Raw genomic sequence first — 24,976 nt, 5'->3', positions numbered from 1 at the left:
CCATTCACAAGTCTAGAGCATATGCATGAGGTTGCAAATAGGTGTGATTGCAATTTTGTCATAAGAACATACATATTAACTGAATGGATCAGACCAGGCTGTATATGCAATTTAGCATTCTAATTCAAACAAGGTATGACCATGGTAGCCATCTCATTGTAATAGTAGTGGCAGCTTTTTCATTTTTATTTAAATAAAAAAGGCCCTCCCGTTGTTGCTGAACTGCTTCTCCTATCAACGCTGACCATTATCTGGTAGCTGGAACTCATGGAAGTTGAAGTCCAACAAGTTCCCCATTCCTGGAGTATACAGAGGAAAGCCTGATGATGCTTATGATCTATCGTCAAAATATCTCACAGCTTTCCTTAATGCTTGTTTAATGTCTTTATTTCTCAGGCTGTAAACGAAAGGATTCACCAAGGGTGTTAAGACAGTGTAGAAGACAGAGCAGGCCTTGTTAAGGTCTCTAAGTGTTCTGGTTTTTGGCAACACATATACAATGACTATAGTGCCATAAAAGAGTGTAACCACAATGAGGTGTGATGAACAGGTGGAAAATGCTTTCTTCCTTCCTAAAGTGGATGGGATCCTCAGAATGGTTTTTATGATGCAGCTGTAGGAAGTAAGTGTTAAAAGAAATGGCACCAATCTAAACAGAGCTGACAGAACAAAAATCAGCAGCTGTATTTTCAGGGTATCGTTACAAGACAGTTGAAGTAATGGTGCAAAATCACAGAAGAAGTGGTCGATTTCGTTAGGTCCACAGAATGTTAAGTGCATCATTGAAGAGGTCGTTAAACTATTAACGAGGAATCCAATGACCCAAGAACCACTTGAAAGTCGCAAGGAGAACCTGGCATTCATAATGGTCACATAATGCAATGGTTTGCAGATTGCCAGGTACCGATCATAAGACATAGCAGCAAGCAGATAGCATTCTGCAGTAGCCAAGGCCCCAAAGAAATACAGTTGCATGAAACAAGAATTCACAGATATAGACTGGTTCCCAGTTATGAAACTGTTAAGCATTCTGGGCAAAATAGTTGAGATGTAACACGACTCTAAAGAAGACAAATTTGCTAGGAAGAAGTACATGGGAGTGTGTAGGTGTTGATCAGCTGCAACTAAGATAACAATCAAAAGGTTTCCCAACATGGTCACGAGGTAAATCACTAGAAACACCAGGAAAAGGAGCTGAAATGAATGGATATTCCCAAATCCAAGGAGGATGAATTCTTTGACTGCTGTTTGATTGTTCCATTGTTTATTATCCATGAAATGGTCCTCAGGGTATTTCAAGGAACTGCAAAATGCAATAGGTAGAAAGAGAGGTTTCATCATTCAAATCTGATACGTAACGTTTAATATATAGTCCAAGTATGACTACACTCTGTGTTTTTATGTGCATGTGCACATGTCAGGTTTAGCACTTCTCTCACACACTGGGAGTTTCACTAGTTGAGGTTTATTTAGCAATAACAGGCTTTCAGCAGTCTGAGCTTCCACAACTCATTCCTCACTGTCAGAGTCAGTTGACTCAACTAGCTTCCGGCCCCTCCCAAGGCCAGATATATGCCACGTCCTCTCCTGCTTCCTTCTGGTCTTCCTTTGTTCAAATCACTTGCTCCTCCTCCTACTTCTTGGAGACTCAGGTGCAGCCAATTCCTCCTCCTATGTAGCTGAATCCAACCCCCTCCTACCACCTGCCTGCTGCTCCTGCATCTCTGTGCTGCTCCAAAAACTTACAGGCAGCATTCCAGAGTGAGAAGGGCTTATCATCTCCCTTTCATCATGTGAAAGAATCAAGTTCCTGTTTTCCTCTGCCTCTTCCTTCCCCCTCTGCAGGGTCCTCTCTGCCGGCCATGTCTCTGATAGCACAAGTGTGTGAATGTGGAGATCATTCTTTTAATAAGCAAGTTTCTTGGTTCAGCAGTTGAAAGGAACAGATTATTTCTTGTTTTCTGATGAAGTTTGGTTTTTTTTCCCTATAAAACATTAATCTCTTCAGTTTTCTGGTATTCTTTGGATACTATGTACACACTAAATGTAGCCATATACATGACTCCTGAAAAGTCCTAAAGAGTCCAGAAAATATTTATAGAGCAGTATAATACCACACAGCTTCTAGAAAAGGAAACATACTTTTCTCTAATTATTTATAGATGAGACACGGATGACATCTTTCATTTTTCAAAATCAGTGTAGATTTTAAACAAATATTACTTTGAAACTTGCTTACAAAAAAGAAAAAAAAAACATTTTTATGAAATAAGCAAATATTTACTCAGAGGATATCCATTGAAATGAATAGACTTATTCATGTTCATTAATTTCAGCAGGACTATTCTGAGCAAAACTTAGTTTAATAAAACTCATTGTTCATGACTTCCATCTGCTGTTCCTTATTTGTCTCTATCAGAAGCAATTTGAACAATCCAGTTGCCTATGGAAATTGACGGTACTGCACTCAGATACTAACACAAGTGCAATAAGAATAAGTATAGCTTATTGGATCTTAAGTGCTACTGATTTTAAGTGCTACATGTAACCACATTTCTCTTCTATTTATGTTTTTCTCATATTACGCGAGTATGGTCTCTCAGGTCAAACCCATGTCAAATTGCAAAGACAAATGAGCAGTATCATATCATTATTTAAACATCTTCTATTTCAATTTGCTAAGTACGTTGCATTTGCACAATCATTTAAAATTGGCAAGTTCATTCGAGTTTAGCAACATATTTAAAAGGTAATGGTGATTTCATGATTATAATGAGATGGCATGTTTTGCTTTTAGGCCAAATTATCACAAGTATCTTATCTGAAGATGCTGTATCTTATCCCCCTTTCATGCCACATTAAGCCTTTTACTTTACATCCTCACAACCTACACTACAGTCTAACGAGCAGAGTCTACAACCTCTTAGAGTGAAATCAGCTGTCTTGAGATTCAAGTAGAATCCAATTGTTGGGCACCATCAAGCAGCCAGCTCTGCTCCTTGTAGATACTGCATGGGTAGCTAATCAAATGTGAACTTCAAATAAAACCACCTTATTTTTCCCCCTTCTGAATTTAGTCACAATGATCCAGATTACATTGTAACAATAGTACCCCAACAACCATGGTTACACTTCTTTCTTTCTAGAAACAAAAAAATGAATGATTTTACTGGACGAAAAATGAGCTGCACTCAACAGGCAACATCATATCCTTATGAAACTGTAATGCATGGAGGTTTGTGGACTACTCTACTGTGATGACAACCACAAATCTGTTTACATTCAACATTCTAGGGAATTAATTAAGGTAAGTGTATGAAGAGAGGGAATTATTAAGGTCTAGTTGCAGATATCTAGAAATCCCAAAGTGGAAGACCCAGAATTCCCAAAGCTAGCATCAGTATTTTTGTTTAAACATAGTAAATAAATTTACATCAGGCATAAGAGAGTCCCCATTGATTCTTTTAATAAGCAAGCAGGCTCTTATTGGATACATATGAGAACCAGTGTGGTGTGGTGGTTAAAGTATTGGACTAGGTCCTGGAAGACAGGGTTCAAATCCCAGCTCAGCAATGAAGTGGGTGACCTTGAGCCAGACACTTTCTGTTGACCTAACCTAGCTCAGGGTTGGTTTGACAGTAAAATGGGAAGAGGGAGTTCTATGTTTGCCACCTTGAACTTCTTAGAGGAAATGCGAAATTTAAATGTAATTAAAATAAAATAAAAATAAAAATATGAGTGAAGGTGGTCTTTCATGTATGCCTATCCTAAATATATATGGCTTTAAATGTCATAGCCAGTTCTTTTGTCCTGGAAGCCATTAAGAAGCAAGTTGAAATCTTTCTTCTTCTTCTCATAAGATTTTATTAAAGCTTTTTCATAATACAGTAAAATAAAAGAAACTAATCTAAATAAAACAAAGGAAGAGAGAGAGAAAACACAGAGACCTCTGCCAAAGGCAGCACTTAACCCTTGTCTTGCACAGAAGGTGGTGGACACTCCCAGCTCTCATCTGGGAACTCTTCTTCTCCTCCCAGTTTCTCACTCTGGGATATCTTCCCTTCCCCACCTCTCACTCAGGGTCCTTCCACCAAGCATCCACTGCTTTCATGTGTGTGCCATCATTGGACACTATGTTTTGGGGTATTGCCATCTGGATTTGGCATTACTAATATGGCCACCTTCCCAAAGAATTCAGTCTGAATTTGAAATCAGTCTGAAAACACTAATGAGGTAAAAAAATACTGTGGTGCAGAAGCTTTAGCCATCTGGGGCATGGCTGCAACTTCTAGGGTTCATGTAGTGGAGTATATTTCGAAACACATCTCACTAGGATTAACCATTTCAGTTAATTCTACAGTATATGTGCTAAACTAAGACCAATTTGCTACACAGAATGGTACCCAAAGTGTAAGATAGCTTCTACTACTCTGTTGTGTACTTATTCTTACTAACTTACTACATGCTGCCTCCTTTTGCATGTAGTTAAAAGTGTTGTTCTTTCAGGGCTAGCCCTATGTTAGGCAGACTGAGGCAGCTGCATCTTGTGGCAGATACTGAGAGACAGGAAGTGGTGTTCAAGGACAGAGTTGTGTGTGCTACTGAGCCCAAACTCTCCTGCTGCCTCTTAGAAGCTGCTAGCTTATCTCCATTATTAAATATTCAACTGTCTATGCAGTTTACTTCTTTACATGGAATGGTGTGTGTGGGTGTGGGTGTGCACATGCACAACTTGTTCTCTGCTGCAGGTAACTGAAAGAGTGGGACTGGAAAGACCACATTTCCGACAGCATCTTGGCATCAGTTTCCATCAGAGGAGAGAACACCGGAGACTTTTAGTTTATCTGTTAGGACCTCTTTATTTACACTCTTTATTTACACTTGTTGAGAAGGCTCTAGAATACAGAAGCAAATATTTAGGCACACATGTTGTAGCATGGCTGAGGAAACCCAGCCAGATGGGTGGGGTATAAATAAATAAATTATTATTATTATTATTATTATTATTATTATTATTATTATTATTATCATATTGACCTTTCTGGTTGCCGTACCAGGAACTACCTGTATCATCTCTCAGGCACTGTGTGCTTGTGTCAGTTGTTTCTCACTTCATAACAATTCGTATTAAAGTTGTTTTTATTATGCATCCTCTCTATGGACTTATCTTCATGATAGTTTTCACCAGAAATATTAGTCCGGCTTTTCATTTTGGCAAAGCACATTTCTGAGAAGCACACCTTTGTCATTAGATTAAGTGGTTTTTCATATTTTTCCCTTTGCTCAAAATTAAGAAGAAGCATTTGGGTGGTATGGGGCTGCACTCTACCACACTTCCGGATAGAAATGACTATTGGAGTGATGGCACATGTGGTGTCCCCCCCCTCCTTTGGGCATTCTAGGAAATGTAGGTGGAAGGCTATAGAGAGCTTCACCAATCATGATGCCTTTTAAACTATAAAGAGGCCTCCCACCCACATTTCCTGGGAAAGAATATCCATGGGAATTCTGGAACTGGAAACATGGTGGGGAGGGCGTGGAAGCCTCATACTAACTCAGAGTCACTACATGTGTAAAAACAAACAAACAAACAAAAAACCCTAAATATTCTCCCACCCTTGGACACTTTGTCTAATCCCCCACATTATTTTCCTCAAAAATGTCTCCCCTTTCTCAAAATTCTCCTACACATTTGCAGAGAAAATTGCCCCATGGAAGGGGATGGGTTTTTTTGGACCTGTTTTCCAAGAGCCCTTCCTTTCTTTGCTAGGAATTTAAGAGCAAAAGAGCCACTGTGGTGTAGTGCTTAAGAACGGCAGACTCGTTATCTGGGGAACCGGGTTCGCGTCTCCACTCCTCCACATGCAGCTGCTGGGTGACCTTGGGCTAGTCACACTTCTCTGAAGTCTCTCAGCCCCACTCACCTCACAGAGTGTTTGTTGTGGGGGAGGAAGGGAAAGGAGAATGTTAGCCGCTTTGAGACTCCTTCGGGTAGTGAAAAGCGGGATATCAAATCCAAACTCTTCTTCTTCTTCTTCTTCTTTTATTCTTATAACTCATTTGTTCCAGCATTTGATTTCTTTAGTAACTTCCTTTTGGTGTTCTGGTCAGGCCTCATGACAATAATGAAGACTTTGGGGAAGAAGATGCACCCCAGCAAGCCTGCACTGGAGGTTAAAATGGAGAAGACCTCTACAGCCACCATAAACTTCCCTTTAGTGCTGAAATATGTGGGAATAAATGAGATCCAGATGCTACAAAAAATCAGCATGCTGAAGGTGATGAACTTGGCTTCATTGAAAATGTCTGGTAGCTTCCTGGCTAGAAAAGCTACAGAGAAGCTTACAATAGCAAGAAAGGCCATGTAACCAAGGACAGTGTAGAACAGAGGGGCAGCTCCTTCATTACACTGGATTACTATGTGATTAGCCTCAGATTCAAAGTCAAAATCAGGGAATGGAGGAGAGGATTTAAGCCAGGCAATGCAGATGATAACTTGAGTAAGGGTACAGAAAAGAGTGATGGAGTTTGTCAATTTTGTTCCATTCCATTTCCTAATCTTATTTCCAGGCTTAGTGGCCATGAAAGCCAGAACCACAGTGACAGTCTTTGCCAGGACACAAGAAATAGAGGCAGAAAATATAATCCCAAAAGTAGTTTGTCGGAGAAGGCAAGTCACTTTTCCAGGCTGACCAATAAACAGCAAGGAACAAAGAAAGCAGAGCATCAGGGTAACGAGAAGGGTGTAGGTAAGATTCTGATTGTTGGCTTTTACAATGGGAGTATCCTGGTTCTTAATAAAAACCCCTAGCACCAAAATCGTGATAAGAAAAAGGGAACCAGCTATCCCAGCCAAACCAATCCCCAAAGGCTCATGAAATGACAAAAATGTGACTGACTTTGGAATGCAGTTTGTCTTATCTGGATTTGGGTACTGATCTTCTGGGCATTTCTCACAACGATCTGCATCTGAATGAAAGGAAGAAACATTAAAATTAAGGGGGACAACAGGAAAAAAGATGGCGCCGAGGTAAGACGCTCTTATCGGAGCTCAAAGAAATCTTCAACTATAAGCCTTTGTTGGTGGTCCTCCCCTTCTGTTACTTTTAGCCTTTTTACCCCTCTAAATCAAAGGTTGAAGCTGTTGTATTTTTGAATACTTTGAATACTTTGACTGCCCTGGTGCCGTGATTTAATCTTAATGAAGTTAAGTAACCTACCTGGCATTCCCGCCTGGGCTTCCTGTTGACTCCTCGCGTCAACTCATCCAAGAATTTTTAAGGACTTTAACCTTAACTACTTTTAACTCTAACTTTTAAAAACTCAAGGCTTTTAACTCCCAAAGCTATCAATCCACAAACTCCTTCACTACTTCTAAGTCCTTCGACCCCCCCAACCTCCAAATTATTTTCAACAAACCGAGGGAGAAGGAGAGGAAGGAGTGCCCTAATTGGACTCAGCCTTAAATTCCTCCTGACTTTCATGTATCTCTTATTATCTCACAACTTAAAACCTCTGCTGCAAACCACTCAAGACCGATTGAGATTGTGACTTGGAACCCTAATATTCTTCTCAGAACTTTGGCCTCACTGATCTAAGAAGAATCTAGTAATGAGAGGAACTAAAAGACCCAGATGTCCTGATATGGACACTGACATAGGGTCTCCAGGTCTCAAACAGAGTAATTTAGACAATTATCTGCTGCCTCAAAAACAGCCCATATCTCTTCCAAAAAAACTCTCCAACTCTTTGCACGAAGAAACAGTGGAAGAGATATTTACAGCAATAAATGAGAAGGATAAAGCTATTACCCCCTTAATCGAGGCACAAAGATTGATTGATAGAAAGATGGATCTGCTGGAGGAATGCTGTTTATTGTCCGCTCAAACAGCTCAAAAAATCTTTGAACAATTACAAATCATTTCCAAGAAGTTGGATAACTTAGACGATAAGAGGCAATCTATCCCCTTTTTGCCTCCCTTAACAAGCCCTAGAGACAAGCAGAACAAACACAAACGTACATCTGTAAACCTGCCAAAAACCAGAGAAAATCTCCTTCACCCAGTCAACCTGGTACTGAAACCATGTGAGATAGTTCTGCATATTTTTCCATATAGAGGGTCTCTACCTTACTGGGAATCAACTACCTGGGCCAGGCATCATCTGAATCTGCTTCTAGGCCTTGATGGTGGAAGCATCGATTTAAAAGCAACCAAGAGGCTTGTCAACGATGGATATTCTAAAAAAATACTTCTAAGATTTGGCAGTCATAGAATCCCAACCAAAATTCTAGAGGGGAAAGCTTATTTAGCCCAGAAAGGAATTATCCCACATCGACATTTCGAAGACATTTCACTCAGACCATTGACTGCATTTAAGAGACTGAACAGGTTCAACAAAACTACGTCATCTGAAGTTGATACCTGTCCTACTCCTGTGGAAAAACTCAGTCGATGGGAAAAACTGCAGTCAGTGACTCGGGAGACTACACAAGAAAAACCTAAGTTACCGAACTATGCATCCGTAACATTAAAAGACAGCTCTGCTCTCGATCCAGCAGATTGGACAGCCCCAGAAGAAGAAGATTTGCTGAGTAATTTCCTCAATCTACCAGATAAAGAACAAATAAGTATACTTAGCAAACTGACGAAACTACAGTCCAAGCTGACCAAAATACATCAACACGGTCAACAAAATGCAGGAGAAACAACATACAATCAAACCCTGCATCTACCAGCTCTCTCCCCAAAATGCATAGTTAAAAAGAGTACTACCAGTGGAAATTTCAAATACATAGATGCAGAGCTACAAACTCAGCCCCCTATGGAATATATCACGGAGAGGAAGAATCCAAATAACGTGACCACAAATTCCTGGCTGAGCTATCAAGTACTAGCTCCAAATGAAATAGGTAGCCCTTCCTTAGGAACTACAAACAATACTGACACTGTCGAACAACAGATGATCATCGGCAGAGCTGATGGTCTGAGTTTAACATCAAATGAGGCCAAAGAAATGGAAGAAGAGACTGATAATAGATCCAACGCCCACAACTGTCTGCCAACTATAGAAATCCCTCAGGAACAAGGAACACCAAAGGAAGAAGCCCAAGAAAGGGAGGGAGTTCCAACTTCTTGCACCTCAAAAAAGAAATTAGAGGATCCGCCGACATGTTCCCCACCGAAAGCAGTGGCAAATGGCTGTATCTGTGCAGGACAAAACCTCTCTCTGAGTTTAATAACTGAATTAGACTGACTAAACTCTACAAATCAGCCGCAAACTCAAAAGCAGACTTTACGCCTGCTGTCCTGGAACATCGCAGGGTGGGGAAATAAAGGCGGTGACCCAGATCTAATGAACTTTTTCAAAGACTTTGAACTAATACTTCTACAAGAAACATGGTCAACCGGAAAGATCAAAATCAGAGGATTCACCTCCTATATGATACCTGCATGGAAAATAAATACGAGGGGTCGGCCGAAGGCAGGTTTCTGCTGCCTGATTAAAGACAACTTAGGGTTTGAAATCAAACAGCTAAAAGAATGCTCTCCACTTGCACAAGCTTTACTTTTAACCCCAAAAAACAATACTTTGCTACTTGTAAATGTCTATGTTCCCCCTACCAAAAGTAACATCTGCAGTGAGAACTGGTCACAATTAACCCTTTATATAGAAAACCTGATTGATAAATACCCAAACGCCCCACTAATAATAGCAGGCGATTTCAATGCCAGAGTGGGAGCCAATAATGAACAACTATGTAGCAAATTAAATTGGAATACTGATAACGATACTGCTTACGCCCTGAAAATAGGACGACTCTCCAGAGATAGGGTTGTAAATAGGGAAGGCCTATATCTACTTGAGTTTTGTAACAACTTTAACCTGCAGATTGTGAATGGTTCAACAAAAGGGGATGGAAGTGGGGAGTTTACATATTTTTCCCCCAGAGGATGCAGTGTTATCGATTATATCCTTGTCCCTTATAGTATTGTAAACTTGATTATGGACTTCAAAATTGGAATGCGTACTGAAAGCGATCACCAACCACTATTGCTGTCTATCAATTTAAAGTTTGAAAATGAAATAACCAATTGTAACATTACAGGACCTTGTCAACATAAACAAATGACCCAACTAAAATGGTCCCAAGAAATGAGTGCAGTAGTGGGGCAAAAACTTACAACCAATTTGAGAAAACAAATATTACTAAATTTAAAGAACATCAATTCCCATAGGGATATTCTGAAAACCTATGATGAGATTTTTCAAATGTTCGTAGATCTTAATACTCCACCTAAAATTTGGGCACTTAAACACAGCGCTAGCCCTTGGTTTGATGAAGAATGTTTCCAACTTAAAAGAAAACTGCGCCAATCCTTCAAAAATAACCATACCAAACTAGAACCCGCCTATTTAGATGAAAAAAGAAAATATCACTATATTCTGGCCGAAAAGAAACAAAAATATGCCATCCAACAATGGTTACAGTTATTCGACTCAATTCAGAGTAAAAACAACAAAGCTTTCTGGATGCTAGTGTATGGAGGCCAGAAAGCCAACCATCAATTAACTCCTTCACCAATCACAGAATCTAAATGGTCCCAATATTTCACATCCGTATTCAACGATCTATATAACGAACTCAAAGGAAACGAGGACATAAACAATAAAATAGACAAATTGAAGGAGTGGCCAAGGGTAGAAGAGGAGGAAATTAGAGAGATAGTCAAAAATTTCAAATCAGGGAAATCACCCGGGCCAGACGGTTTACCGATAGAACTATTCAAGACATACATAGACTGGTGGGCTGAACCCTTAGCTCAATTATTTACTCTCATTGATAAACACGGGATCATACCTGAGATATGGCTAAGATCAATAATTATCCCAATCTTTAAAAACGGCGACCCAAACCAACCAAAGAATTATAGACCGATAAGCCTGATATCAGTGGTAGGGAAAATCTATGCCAAGCATCTTTTATCTAAACTTCTTACCTGGATGAAAAATCTAAATTTACCAGGGAAAGAACAAATAGGCTTCTCTAAAGGCTGCTCTACTTTAGACCACTGCCTTGTACTTATGCATTTGGTCGAAAAATATAGGTCGCAAAAGCAATCTAAGATTTATGCAGCTTTTGTAGACTTTCGTGGTGCCTTTGACTCAATTGACCGTGAAAAATTGTGGAAGAAACTTGTTGAGCTAAAAATTGATCAACGCCTACTGATTCTAATACAAAACCTATATTCTTTTAATATTTGTCAAGTCAAACTTAATATTAAAGGTCATCTTTCGTCTGATATCCCAAACACGAAAGGGGTAAAACAAGGATGTATTCTTGCCCCCTTTCTATTTAATTTATTTCTATCAGATCTGCCAGACCACTTTCAAAAAATAGAATCACACGCCCCCAAACTTAATCAGAAACATGTTCCTCTTTTATTATACGCCGATGACGCTGTCTTGCTATCATTAACAAGTTTGGGTTTGAAACGTCTTATACTTTCCCTGACCCTCTACTGTGAAATTAACAAACTCTCTATAAATTATGAGAAGACAAAAATTTTGGTCTTCTCTAACAGCTGGAAATTAGAGAAATGGAAAATAAGAGAGCAAGAAATCCAACAAGTGAAGATCTATAGATATCTGGGAATTCTATTTCAGAGCAATTTAGGGTGGTCTATTCATCGCACAAATGCTATAAAACAGGCAAAGTGTACCTCATCAGTAGTTACTCGTTTTTATTATCAAAAGGGAAATCAATTCATCCCTGCGGCCAACCAGATATTCCAAGCAAAAGTGCTATCCCAGATATTTTATGGGATTCCACTATGGGTACAAGCACTTAACAGTGACTTAGAAAAGATTCACTCTAGTTTCTTGAGACGTATCCTGGGACTCCCAAATGTCATTAAATATGAAACAATGTGTGCAGAATTAGGCATACACACAATGGAATACTGGGCCTGGACCACCGCTATAAAATACTGGCTGCGCTGCCATTTCCGCTGTCCACCATCAAGTTTGCTCTCTGACCTGCTTAAGGACTCCTATAAATCTAGATGGTACCAACTCCTAGAAAATAAAATCAGATCGATAGGCATCGAGCTGGAGCCCTTGTACAACTCAAGTGAGCAACATATCTATCATAATGTCTTAATTAGACTAAAGGATGTTGAGAGACAAAATATTGCGGCAGCAGTAAACAAAATTTGCTCTCCTATATTCTATGATTTAAATATCCTCGATAGGGTCAACTACGTTACTAAACTAATAATACCAGCCCAACGTAGGGCATTTATGTTGGCCCGACTGAATATCTTTCCCTCGGCATTTGTCAGGGGTAGATATCAGAATGTTCCCAGAAACAAGAGATACTGCAGATGTCCCCTGAATGTCCCGGACACTGTGGAGCATATTCTCTTTTATTGTCCACTGCACAGTACGCTGCGTGAACGTGTGTTATCCCCCCGTTTGGACGGTTTGGAACCGCAGCAGGGTGGAAGTGTTGGATTCTGTCTCTCTGACATCGACCAAGGGGTGACTGCGGGGGTAGCTGAATTTTTGGCAGCAGTGCTTCAAGGAGCACTTTAACAGGAGGAAATTTTAGATTTTTACTAACACACACCATACATCAGCCTATGAGTTTAAATGTTGTTTCTTTGTGTATATATATTTTAAAGTTTTTGTACGTGACTCTTGATCTTGCAATTTTATATGTAAATGCCTAATAAAGGTTTGAAGTAAAAAAAAAAAAAATAAGGGGGGGGAATGCTTTGCAGCCAGAAAGTCCAGCTGAAGTGATGCAAAGACAATCCATTTTAGTATCAGCAGCTAACATGGCATGCAGTGCGAGCTCCTGATACAGTGGTACCTCGGGTTAAGAACTTAATTCGTTTTGGAGGTCCGTTCTTAACCTGAAACTGTTCTTAACCTGAAGCACCACTTTAGCTAATGGGACCTCCTGCTGCCACTGCACCACCAGAACACGATTTCTGTTCTTATCCTGAACAAAGTTCTTAACCTGAAGCATTATTTCTGTGTTAGCAGAGTCTGTAACCTGAAGCATCTGCAACCTGAAGCGTCTGTAACCTAAGGTACCACTGTAGTTTGATAATATTTTCTAAAGGTGCATGTGTCTCCCTCCTATAGTTACAAACTGTTTGCCTAGTTTGGGGATTCACACGAAAAACTGAGCTGAATCTCCCTTAGGGTGGAAAGCAAACTCATCTGTTCAGATAAGGGGAATCTGCTTGTCTTAGTAGCAGCAATGGCATTGGTGCTAGCATCCTCTTTGAAAAAAAATGTCATCGCGTGTGAGTTTGGCAGCATGGGGCTTCTTCTTATCTCTCCTGCACCCACAAGTCCCCTCTGGGGTTCAGTGGGCAGAGCTCTTGTTCCAGCCACCCCCATGTTTCTGCAGTAGAAGCATGCTGGGTCATGAATTGGTCTTCGGTTGGCCCTCCCTGCATTAGAGAATGAACCACAAGCCAACTAAACTCTGTAGGGCTTAAATTTAAGATAAGCCAGTATATTGATTCCACTGAGATCAATACAGCTAAATATATGCACTTGTAGTATTAAAAAAAATCCCAATGCAGTTTGTACCACACTCGTTTCACTGTCACATCAAGTAAACAGTTTTGCTTCAAAAACAGAAACAGTGAGTCAAAATAAATGATTTTATGCCTCACATGAAACTAGTCTCTAACTCACTTTCAACTATTTTAAGGCCTACACTCACTAACTAGATCACCCTTCCCCAACCTCATGTCCTCCTGATGTTTTGGATCATGCTGGCTGGGAGTGATGGGTGCTGTAGTTTAGAACATCTGGAGGGCAAGAGGTTGGGGAAAGCTGAGATAGATAAAATTCTGAGACCACTTCATTTTAATCAAATAGGTTATGATGACGCCTTCTGATAAAATGAATGAATTGTAAAAAAACAAACGAACACAAAAACATCCTTCTTTACATGTAATAGAGTATTTGCATACAGAGCATTTGCAAAGAACGAAGTCCTGATTTTTCAGAGCTATATATGTGGGTCTGAAATTCACAGGACATTGAATATATTCCAGGTTTTTGCAAGAAATGATCTCTCCATAGCTCTTACTTGTGTAGTTAGAAAATGTTCCTTCTGGGCATGGAGAACAGGCAAAGCAACAGACAGGATTCCCTTCAATGGCTATCTTATGCTGACCTTCAAGGCAGCTCTTGGTGCAGATAGATTGTGGAACCTAAAACAGCAGGAAAACCAAGTTCACCACAGCCAATCCCAAAAATCAACCACACCCTAGGCCAACCCCAGCCTCTCTCATCACCAAAGGAACACAAGTGAATAGTAAAGAGAACCCACACAAGCGACGGTGACACAAAACCCCACACAAAGTTTAAGTACAATAGAAACATTGCCACCCAACCCCAACCCCACTCACCATGTCCCCCTCCATCTCTTACCCCCTTTTCTTCCTAAGGTAACACTAATGTCTCAACAAATGAAACTGATCTGTAGAAAATGTAACTTGAAAAAAAGACATTGCACATACTTCTGTAAACCAAGAAATCTTTAATAAAAATATGTTGTTTTTTGTTTTAAAAAAATAGAATAGAGATTCACAAAAAATGATGGGGGAAAGCAATGGTTCATGTCAGTATGTGAAAGATATTACTGAAAGACCATAAGCTTTTTGTGAATATAAGGAAACTTTATATATCTGAAAAAAAAAACAAAATAAATGGCTCAAATGAAGGCTTCAGATGCATTTTTTATTCTTGTGTACTTTACTGGGAATCTGTATATTTGTGGACATTTCCATGGGTCAAATGCAATGTGTATTTATTGAAGCTCCACACAAGACTCCCATTCTGATTTGGGGGCTGATCCGGGGCTTCCTATCAGCCCTGATTTATCCTGGAACCAAGCCCCCAAGTGAAACAGGGGGAGCCCTAATGCTTAAATAGGCTTGAAAACGTAATTAAACATGTGGTTGAGAGGGAGAAAAGGAGAGGCAGTGTCTCCTTCTCCCATCTTCCTGACTCCATGTTCAGTCAGAGTTTAAAAACCACTGCATTCCTGCATTGCAGGCAGTTGGACAAGATGACCCATGGGATCACTTCCAACTCTATGATTCTATATCAAGCTCTGCTGATGCACATCAGTCAATACAGAAAGTATGTAGCAGGTATATATATTTTTTCCATATTTAAGTACATATTTTGAGTTAATTTATTTTAAAGAAATGCAAAAGTATGATGGACCTGAAATAGACAGATTTTCTGATTCTCATCTACAATTGCATTCAATTTAAAAGAAGTAAAGATATATGAAATTACTACTTAGTGTAGTAGGGAAAGAAATTGCTAGTGAATATTAGTATATTATATTAATCATCAGTGATTAAACAAAAAAACCCCATAGCATTTCTTACTTTCTTGAAATTCTTTTGCCAAACAATTCTTGTTGAATTTATAAAGAAAAATGGCTCAATTGATGGATGGTGCATGTAGACTCTGCCAACTTTCCTGTTAATTAAGGTCTTGTTTGGTAGGGTAAACCAATTGAGAATGTCATATCCAGTTGATGATTCCCCCCTCTCATCAAAAAAGACATCATCTGTTGAAGTAATATGATATCTGACTTCCTTCAGAAAAGGATGCAGCTGCATAGCATGATAAATTAAAACAAGGAAACGAACAATGGTCAATATTTTTGCTCAAATGCAAGCAACATTTTTTAATATACTACAATAGCATTTTTTGCATTCATATCCCAAATAATAATAAAAAAAACATTAGACCTTCGCAGACATCCTGTATATACATGCTTGGAGTAATAAAGTTATGAACTATGCTGGAGAAGCCTTACTCTGGGCACTTTCTTTTTTACACATGGATTCTTCTTGTGCTCAGAGCAGGGCTTTCACAGTGATGGATCTGCAGCTGTTGAGCCAAGTTACCTGGCAAGCCAAAGTAATTGTTTGGTTAATTTCAAATGTGCAATACAAATATTGGATTACACCCAAACTTGAGTCAATATGAAATCAATGCGAGATTTTAATCATGACTAATGTTCAATCCTATTGATTTCTGTGGGAACTAAGTACAACTAACTTAGTTTGGATGCAAGCTATTGTTATTTTAAAAGTCATTTTTTTAGGACAATGTGGTTCTTTTGGTGTGTGTTTTTGCAACTGGAAGTAAGGGTAATACCGGTAGTTTTATTTTTATGTATTATTTGCTTCCAGTTGGGAACAATGTAATTAAAAACATTGTCACAAAGCATTAATAGCACCATGAAGACTCTAAAAACACAAACTTAGAAAAAGTTTTCAAGCATTTTCAACTACTGGGTCTTAAAGGCCCAAGTGAATAGATAAGACTTTAACTGGCTTCTAAATGCCACCAATGATATTTTCTCAATGATGGAATACCAGAGTCTGAGGGCTACCACTGGAAAGGCCTTGTCTTTTGTAATCACTCGATGAGTCACCTCCAGATGTGTGACCATGAGCACGATCTCTCCAGTTAATTGAAATACATGGACTGAGTAGTATTATTTGGGATGTTTTATGTCCCATTAACCCCCATCTGGGGCTAATCATCAAAACTTTTCTCATGGACCCCTTTACCAGAAGATCCAACCCAATGCCTTTTCTGCCAAAAGTTGTGCCTGTAGCTATGAGGTAGGCAAATACTCCAGATAGGCTTAATTTGTTTGCAGGCAAATTCCTCCCTGGCCCTTAAAATGGCAACTGATTAATTCCACAGCAAGGCTGTGCTGGAACACTCACTACTAGCCTTTGGGCAGGGCCAAAAAATACAGAGTGAGTGTGTTGACTGTGCTGGCCACTCAAAGCACAGCAAGAATTTTTGCAATGGAGATGGATCTGAGTGGAGACTAGCTCCCTCAGGTTCCTCTCCCAAACCATGCTCACTATTGGCTGATCTGAAGTTCGGAGTGATGTCCCAGAAGTCCCTGCTACTGGTCAAAGCTGTTACTGCTGGTGGTGGTCATGCAGCTGAGAACCCCTGGTTTTCCCATGGCCACACAGAGCCACAATTGCTGCCATTGGAAAAACAAAATAAAAAAAATTCTTTCCAGTAGCATCTTAGAGACCAACTGAGTTTGTTCTTGTGCATGCACACGAAAGCTCATACCAAGAACAAACTCAGTTGGTCTCTAAGGTGCTACTGGAAAGAATTTTTTTTATTTTGTTTCGACTATGGCAGACCAACACGGCTACCCACCTGTAATTGGAAAAACAGTTTGAAGAACAATAGTAATCTGACTAACAAGAACACACTAAAGCAAGTAGTAGAAAGTGGTAGCAATAACTGCAACTGAAATGTTTCATTGGTGGGAACAGACGGGTTCCTGGAAAGCTGAACATTTGGTTGCCCCTTCTTTAAGCTGGAGACCATCATTGCTGTCATTCATCTTTCAATTACTCAGGAAATGGAAACCTTAAATAATAATATTCCTTTGTTAACATAGATCCATCCCGAGACATACTTTTCTTTAGTGGAAACAGAAGCTAGCAGCAATTGCTCATAACCTCAAATAAGTAGAAAGTAAATATTCTTACTACCTCCCATGGTTTAATTTTATGCATCTTTGGTCTTGATCTGTTCTCCAGCTTTGTTGAGATGTATCTGGATGAATGCATTTCATGTAAAGATTTTGCAATAGCATAAACAGCTTTGTATATATTGTAGCTCAAGTCCAATGTTTGCAAATCAAATTTGTACTTAGGCAAATCCTTAATCCTTTCATTTCCAGTACATAGTTGCCAAAACATGCTGCCTGAATCTAGTGATGGAATGAAACAGCTGAATGCAGCCCCCCAAAAATGTGGCAGAAAGACATCATCTGGGTATTTGCTGAGGGTTATGTTCTGAAGAAAATGGTGAAATCCCACAATTTCATGTTTATGGAGAGAAAACGACAAGCTGCCACTGAAGGAAGAGAATCCCATATGCAAATAAGAGACACTCGATAGGAAGTCCCATTGGGATGAGATGATTAAAACCTTCCCTGAAACTGCAGAACTTTCAAAAGTTATCTTTACCCAGATGAGGAAATCTGTATCTCCATAAACCACAATGATACTGGAGGATGACTTAATTATTTTATTTTTTATATGCATAGTCTTATCAAGCATTTTGGGAAGCATTTCTGTAAATTCAATGCATACACCCCTTTGGACAAATTCCTTCTTCAAGTTCAGGACAAAGGTTTCACCTTGCTCATTATAAGATGCTATGAGGCCAACCCAGGTCCAACCAAAATGCAAAACCAATTTGGTTATTCCTAAGGTCTGAAGACCTTCATTTGGGACAGTCCGGTAGAAAAATGGGAAAAGCATTTTACTTCTCAATACTTCATCAGATGATCCATAGCTGATCTAAAATGGGGAGTAGGGAAAGAAGACGAGTACCCATTTCACTGGGAGTCACAAAGAAAGCATCACACATTTCCATATTAATCCACATCCCAACATCCTTCCTATTGATGGTGAAAGCGTACTCACATATAAACTGTCTAATATCGCTAGAGATAAATAATATGCCAAAAGAAGATCTGGATGTCTGAATGTTCTATCATGAAAGTCTCTCCCAATATACACACCTGTGGCATCTTGTATAAACCTAAGATAGTTGACATCTGAATGGATGACATGGACTTTAGCCCTCCAATAACAGCTATTAAGTTGTTCTGTTTCCTGCAGGTGTAGTTCGGAACTGTTCTGCCTCTTCCTGAAATGATACTTAATGAACATTCATATGTTTTCCTCGCATTGAAATAGTTTTCATGGGTATGAAATCCCAGAGTCAAGTTGGGTAGCAGATTGGGGTTCTTGTTTATCTCCTCTACTGCATAGACCAAGGCAAGAACATGTTGATAATTGCGAGTCAAGGGACTGCAATGAGAATTAATTCAGTAAATACACAGAAGATGCAGTATTCAATTACCACCACACATGCACACAAACTGCAAAATTTAATTTCAAGAGTAATTGCAAGAAACCACTTATAAAAAATGCAGTAATCATAACAAAATGCATAGAACTGGATCATAGGTAAACCCCATGGAAATCACCACTGTTGGCAGCTGTTGAGTAAACATTCACAGGCAAACCAAGGTTTACTTCTGCTTAATGTGTGGAATGGACAGAAATACCAGCTTGGTTTGGAGTGATCATTGAGTAGTTTGGGGAAAATATATGTGATTGCTGAAGAGTTAAAAAAATTCTTCCCAGTTTAGCCCTTATTTAAATATTTTTGTATATGTATTCAGGTATATGTGAAGAATATGAAGAACTATGTCTATATACCCCCCCCCCCCACAAAAACTTACAGGGACCCATCTTTATTTAAATAAATGAACTTTGTTTATTTTATAAGAAGAAGCATTTCACAACATATTTGAAACAGCTTTAACATTTTAAAGGAAGAAGAAGTGACTTACTATGGATCTAATGAGTAAGCAAGAGGAGGTGGAATATTAAATCCCTCTAGCTTATCCCATGTAAGGAACTGAGATACAAGTGCACCAATAATGAAGTCCCCATCTTTATGGTATCTCTTTGGGTAGTGGTGTTCAAGTATACACTTAAAGTTGGTTTCCTTCCCTACCACATTTGGAAACAGCAGTGAAAGGAATACCAGAGAGAGCATCATGAACATTTCAGAACAAGGTCTGCCAGAGCATGTTTCCTTCACATGTATCCGAGAGCTATGATAAGAAAGTGAGGCGTTTGAGGAAAGGATTAACTGAATAAGAGAGAGGAAGAACAAGAATTTTTGATGCATGTCTAGACTGAGGAAGTAAGTAATAGAAGAAAACCTCCAAATGAAGATACATTCCAATCTATCTCTCTATCTGCCCTCTGAATTGGACACAAATGGGAAAGGTGTTTAAGGTGAACTTGGTGTTTCCTGAAAAATATTCAAAGAATTTTGAAGAGGGTGGAGGGTTAAAATGATTGCAAATTTTTCAGAGGTGCCTCATAACCCTGTGCTGCCACCTGCTTCACCAAAAATAAAATTTCAAGAACAACTCAGAGGTCCAGATGGAACATGCAAAGAATTTTGTCAAGAAGTGATTTGACAAGGCTAGAAAAAACATATTCCACATATGAACTATATAATCTCAATATAAACCATATTGCTCATAAAACAATACAATATCACTTAGGAGCTACGTATCTGAGGTAGAAATGTCAGGCCAGGCCAAAGGGTGGTCTTATTTATAGCTTCGCTTAAGCACTCCTGACAGAGTTCTAGCCACTTTCACTGCAACATTTTTTCTTAATACATCCCTTCATTGCTATAATTCTGATGATCCTCAACTGAATATGAGGCATGAGGGAATTTACCCAGGTGCTTCAGTAATTGCAAGGTAGATAGAAAACTAATTTCACCCAGAAGAACTAGGTGAACTGTGGTAAATTATTATTTTTTAAGCTTGATACAGGCCAAACCAAACTAAAATAAGTGACAGATTGCCTCTACCCAGATGCACCCAACTGTTGTTTACATTCTCGAGTCCTTGTTCCATGTGTCAACATCATCTGAAGTTATGATATCATAATAATTCATTTCCACTCTTACTCTGTGGATGTGGAATCTCTCCGAACAGGTACAAAAATCTGCTCTATTTTTCTATCACTTCATGAAGGAAGCAAAACATATCTGTTTTCAGAGACCTCAGTCTGTACATTTCAGCCTTGTGTATTTTTTAAAGTTGCTAATTTTCCCCTGTTCAATGCCACCAATAGTCTCGATTAATACACAAAACGAACACACAATACTCAACAAAACACTAAATCCAAGATCGATATATACCACAACTGCAAAAAGGTAAACCATACATGCACACCCCACCAAAAATCAGCCTTAATCCCCACCAAAGGTGAACCTGTTGCAAAAATACAAATACAAACTGTGATCAAAACAAGATATATGTTCTACATCAATATTTTAATGACTGAGTGATTACTGTACTACTGTTATCATTGCCATCAACAACATTGTTACAATATGATTACATAGCTTTAAAAATGTACTTCATATACATAAAAAGCTCTGTGTCTTGTAGGAATATTGCAAAAGTTAGAGACCTCGAGTTCCTAGGACAGAAGAGGATTTAGGGTCAAGGGGAGAGAGAGAGAGAGAGGAGAAGACAATAATGAAAGGTAAAACAGGAGCATAAAAGGTAATCAAGAAAAGATTAGAAAAATCCCACATAACATTCAGATCTAACAGTGACCAAGTGAAAGCATCAAAGTTTAGTTGTGTGTGTGATGCATGATTCCCAGGAAGGAAAATGTGGTTTCTTATAAACTCATTCCTCTCTCCTGACTGAAAATATAGAGCAAGGCCTACCCAAGTATTTCTATGGTTCTCTAGCCAGATTCAGCCTGTGGAAGGAGGCTAGAAATTTGCTAAATTTGTGGTGGAACTAGTCCAGATTCTGGTATTCCACGTTCTCTCTCTCTCTCTGTGTGTGTGTGTGTGTGTGTGTGTGTGTGTGCTGTTCTAATGTGCACAAAAAGGAGCACATTTATCTATAAAAATGAAAGCATATATGTTTAGTGATGCTATCAAATTTGAAGTCACTTTTGAGAAAACAACGCCTTTAGCAAATCTTAAGTCTGTCTTTTCTTCTCATTTTGCACAACTAGGAATGAGATATGTCTTCTCAATGCTTCCTTTACTTCTTTATTTCTCAAACTGTATATGATGGGATTGATCATGGGAGTCAGGACAGTATAACAGATAGAGAAGACTTTGTGAAGGGCATTCAGTCTGTCAGTGTTCGGAATCACATAGACAGCCATCAGTGTGCCATAGAAAATTGTAACTACCAGGAGATGAGAGGAACAGGTAGAAAATGCTTTTTGTTTTCCAGTTGCAGAAGGGATTTTCATTATGGCTACAATTATGAAAGTGTATGATGTGAAGGTCAATATAGATGGGGGAAAGGTGAATATAGAACATAAAACATATATATACCACTTTAACGTGCTCATGTCACCACAAAATAGTTCTATGATGGGGAAGGTGTCACAAAAGAAATGGTCAATTTTATTGTCACCACAGAAAACTAACTTGGACATGATAATCGTTGTCATAGTAATTGACAGAAAACCACTAAACCAAGAGCTGACTATGAGTTGGAAACACAATTTGCCATTCATCATGGTGGCATAATGGAGAGGTTTACATATAGCTAAGTACCGGTCATAGGACATTGCTGATAATAAGTAGCATTCCACACCTCCAAAAAACCCGAAGAAGTAATGTTGCACAAAACATGCATTGACTGAAATCACTTTTCTTCCTGTAAGGAAACTGGATAACATTCTTGGCAAGATGTTTGAGCTGCAGCAGGTTTCCAAGCATGAGAGGTTTCCAAGGAAGAAGTACATTGGGGTGTGAAGGTGTCGGTCAGTGGCAACTAGTAAAATGATGAGGATGTTCCCAACCATCGTCACAATGTAGATGAAAAGGAACAACAGGAAAAGAGGAATCAGCAGTGCCTGGTGGTGATCACCAAATCCCAGAAGAATAAATTCAGTTACATGTATAAATTCAGTTATATTTATCTGTTCTTTATTTTCATATAACTGCACCTGTAAAATAGAAAAGGGTTCATGGCAAATTTGAATGGTTTTTATAGCTTGGATCCTAACACTTCAAAAGGAGCATATTTCCTTTGTTCCCCATATGATAATTGTTCAGATGCATCAACTTTTAACCTGGCTAGCTTTTGCAAGAGTTTATAGTTCCAACAACGATAATTTCATTTCTCAAATTGAATAAGGGTTTCCTGTTTCCACCTAATGGAACTACAATATCTGCATTAGAAATCCAACCTGCCAAATTTCCATTCCTCTGTCTAACTCACCCCTCCAGGACCCCTGCACCCTTGCAATTCTAAGCATTGCTAAGTACAGTGGTACCTCTGGTTAAGATCTTAATTCGTTCTGGATGTCCGCTCTTAACCTGAAACTGTTCTTAACCTGAGGTACCACTTTAGCTAATGGGGCCTCCCGCTGCCGCCGCGCCCACCGCCGCACGGTTTCTGTTCTCACCCTGAAGCAAAGTTCTTAACCTGAGGTACTATTTCTGGGTTAGCAGAGTCTGTAACCAGAAGCGTCTGTAACCCGAGGTACCACTGTACTATATTGCATGCATTTTTATATATTTTAAAAAAGATTAATGGGCTACCTACCTTTAATGGGGTAGTCATGACTGATTCACATAGGTTAATTTTGTCCAGCGTTTCAGCAACCAACACATAATTTCATTAGAAGTTCCTCATCTATAGAATTTGTTTTGTCATGTTGGATAGTCTTATTCAAACTATCTAACATTTCCTTTGTGATTCTTCTTTTGTTCTTTCATTTGATACATTGAAGTACTCAGTCAGAAAAGAAAATGCTGGTGACACTGAAAGTCAAAATATCAAGAAACGTGTTAACTGAAAGCTCCTAAATGTGGCCAGGTTCCTTTCCACTGTTATGTCTCTTTCCCTAAACAAAGGGATAAACCCCTATTTACCGGTAATCTGGATCGCAAGGTCCAAATATATGTTTCCAGTCAGATGCTCTAACAGAACCATGCCCATTATTACAATATTACTGGAGAAAATACAGAAAGGAAACCTATCACATCTGAAAGAATCCTTTGAATGTGAGTTGCCTTTTATACATTAAGATTAGCTTCTTCTTGGTATAGTGATTATTACAATATGCCCCTCCTTACTACTAGTGCATTCTGCACTCAAGGGGAATTTACAGGACAGGGAGCAATCAGCAATATATAAATTTATTTTCTTTAATGATGTCTGCTGAGCATCTTAATTCAGGAGTGGGCAATCTTCAGTTCTGGCAAACATGGAGGGGGCACGTGGGAGTGATAGGTAGAGTCAGAAGCAAAAAGTGGGTGGAGAGATGGATTTTTTGTTTATACAGTAGCCTAGTTGATACACACACTCTCACACCCATCTTCACCATCCATCCAAACAAGTAAGTGCCATTAGAGTGCAAGGACACATTCCAGCAAGGCAGGGGACATTCAAGGATATTGAAAAAATACACAAGGAGTGTGAGGAATGTGGCCTGGCAAAAGAGGAGTTGGCTGTGGTGGGTGCCAAATGCCAAACAGAGAGGCCTCAAAGGCAACATTTGGCTCCCAGACCTGAGTTCCCCCCACTCCTTCCTTAAATTAAATCCCTTCCCTGGCTTAATTTGTAGATGCCATTCCCTACCCCTATGTGAAATATAAAACCACTTGACCAAGAGGCTGATGAGCAAGGTTGGAATTTTGACTGAGACCAAACAGGCTTGTCTTAGGCCTGTGGTGGGATTAGAATAATTAGGATAAATTAGAATAAAGTTCTAAACTCAAACATTAAAAGCAACTGATCCCTGGCAGGGGCCTCCATATGGCTTAACTCTTCAAGGCACAGGGCAAGTGTTCCTGACTGCCCCCCATCTCTGCAGAGGCCTGGGGCCAAATATTCCAATGCCCAGTCATAATCTGGGTGGGGTGTGTGTGGATAAACTGCTCCTTGAATCAGCTAATCCCTATGATTCATACACATGGATAGATGTAGTTCCTCAAATCAGAGGAATTCCCAGAGCCCAATGGAGCCACATGGGCTAACCAGCATTTCTCAACCTAATACCTTCCAGGTGATTTGAACTACAACTCCTATCACCCCTGACCAATGGACATGCCGGCTGAAATTAATTGTTGGCCAGAGCAACTGGCGGTTACCAGGATGAGGAAGGCTAGGCTAACCATTTTTTTAAAAGCTGTCCTATGTTAGCTATATTTCTACTGCATGTTCTTTCTTAACATCATGTACTTAATGTTACAACAGCTATTTAGAATGATAGAATTGTAGAGTTGGAAGGGCCCTCAGGGGTCATCTAGTTCAACACCCTGCAATGTAGGA

The 24,976-nt window shown here is 39.3% G+C and overlaps 3 protein-coding genes across 3 annotated transcripts; all 3 read right to left on the bottom strand.

The window, feature by feature from the left end:
- Nucleotides 1–330: 330 nt before the first annotated feature.
- Nucleotides 331–1,275, bottom strand: LOC117057841 (olfactory receptor 6B1-like). The gene has a single exon (XM_033168682.1). The coding sequence runs from the start codon at nt 1,273–1,275 to the stop codon at nt 331–333; it is 945 nt and encodes a 314-aa protein (XP_033024573.1).
- A 4,774-nt stretch (nt 1,276–6,049) lies between these two features.
- Nucleotides 6,050–14,456, bottom strand: LOC117057840 (vomeronasal type-2 receptor 26-like). The gene is made up of 3 exons (XM_033168681.1): nt 14,442–14,456; nt 14,120–14,243; nt 6,050–6,969 (listed from the first exon to the last, which is right to left on the bottom strand). Exons 1-3 carry the CDS (start codon nt 14,454–14,456, stop codon nt 6,050–6,052), a joined length of 1,059 nt encoding a protein of 352 aa, XP_033024572.1.
- A 7,200-nt stretch (nt 14,457–21,656) lies between these two features.
- Nucleotides 21,657–22,496, bottom strand: LOC117057838 (olfactory receptor 10A7-like). The gene has a single exon (XM_033168680.1). It carries the CDS (start codon nt 22,437–22,439, stop codon nt 21,657–21,659), a length of 783 nt encoding a protein of 260 aa, XP_033024571.1. The 5' UTR covers nt 22,440–22,496.
- Nucleotides 22,497–24,976: the final 2,480 nt, after the last annotated feature.

The sequence above is a fragment of the Lacerta agilis genome, chromosome 14 (assembly GCF_009819535.1).
Source record: "Lacerta agilis isolate rLacAgi1 chromosome 14, rLacAgi1.pri, whole genome shotgun sequence".
NCBI classification, from domain to species: Eukaryota; Metazoa; Chordata; class Lepidosauria; order Squamata; family Lacertidae; genus Lacerta; species Lacerta agilis.
Note: the sequence above shows the minus strand (reverse complement) of the source record. Positions and strands in the feature narration are given on the sequence as shown.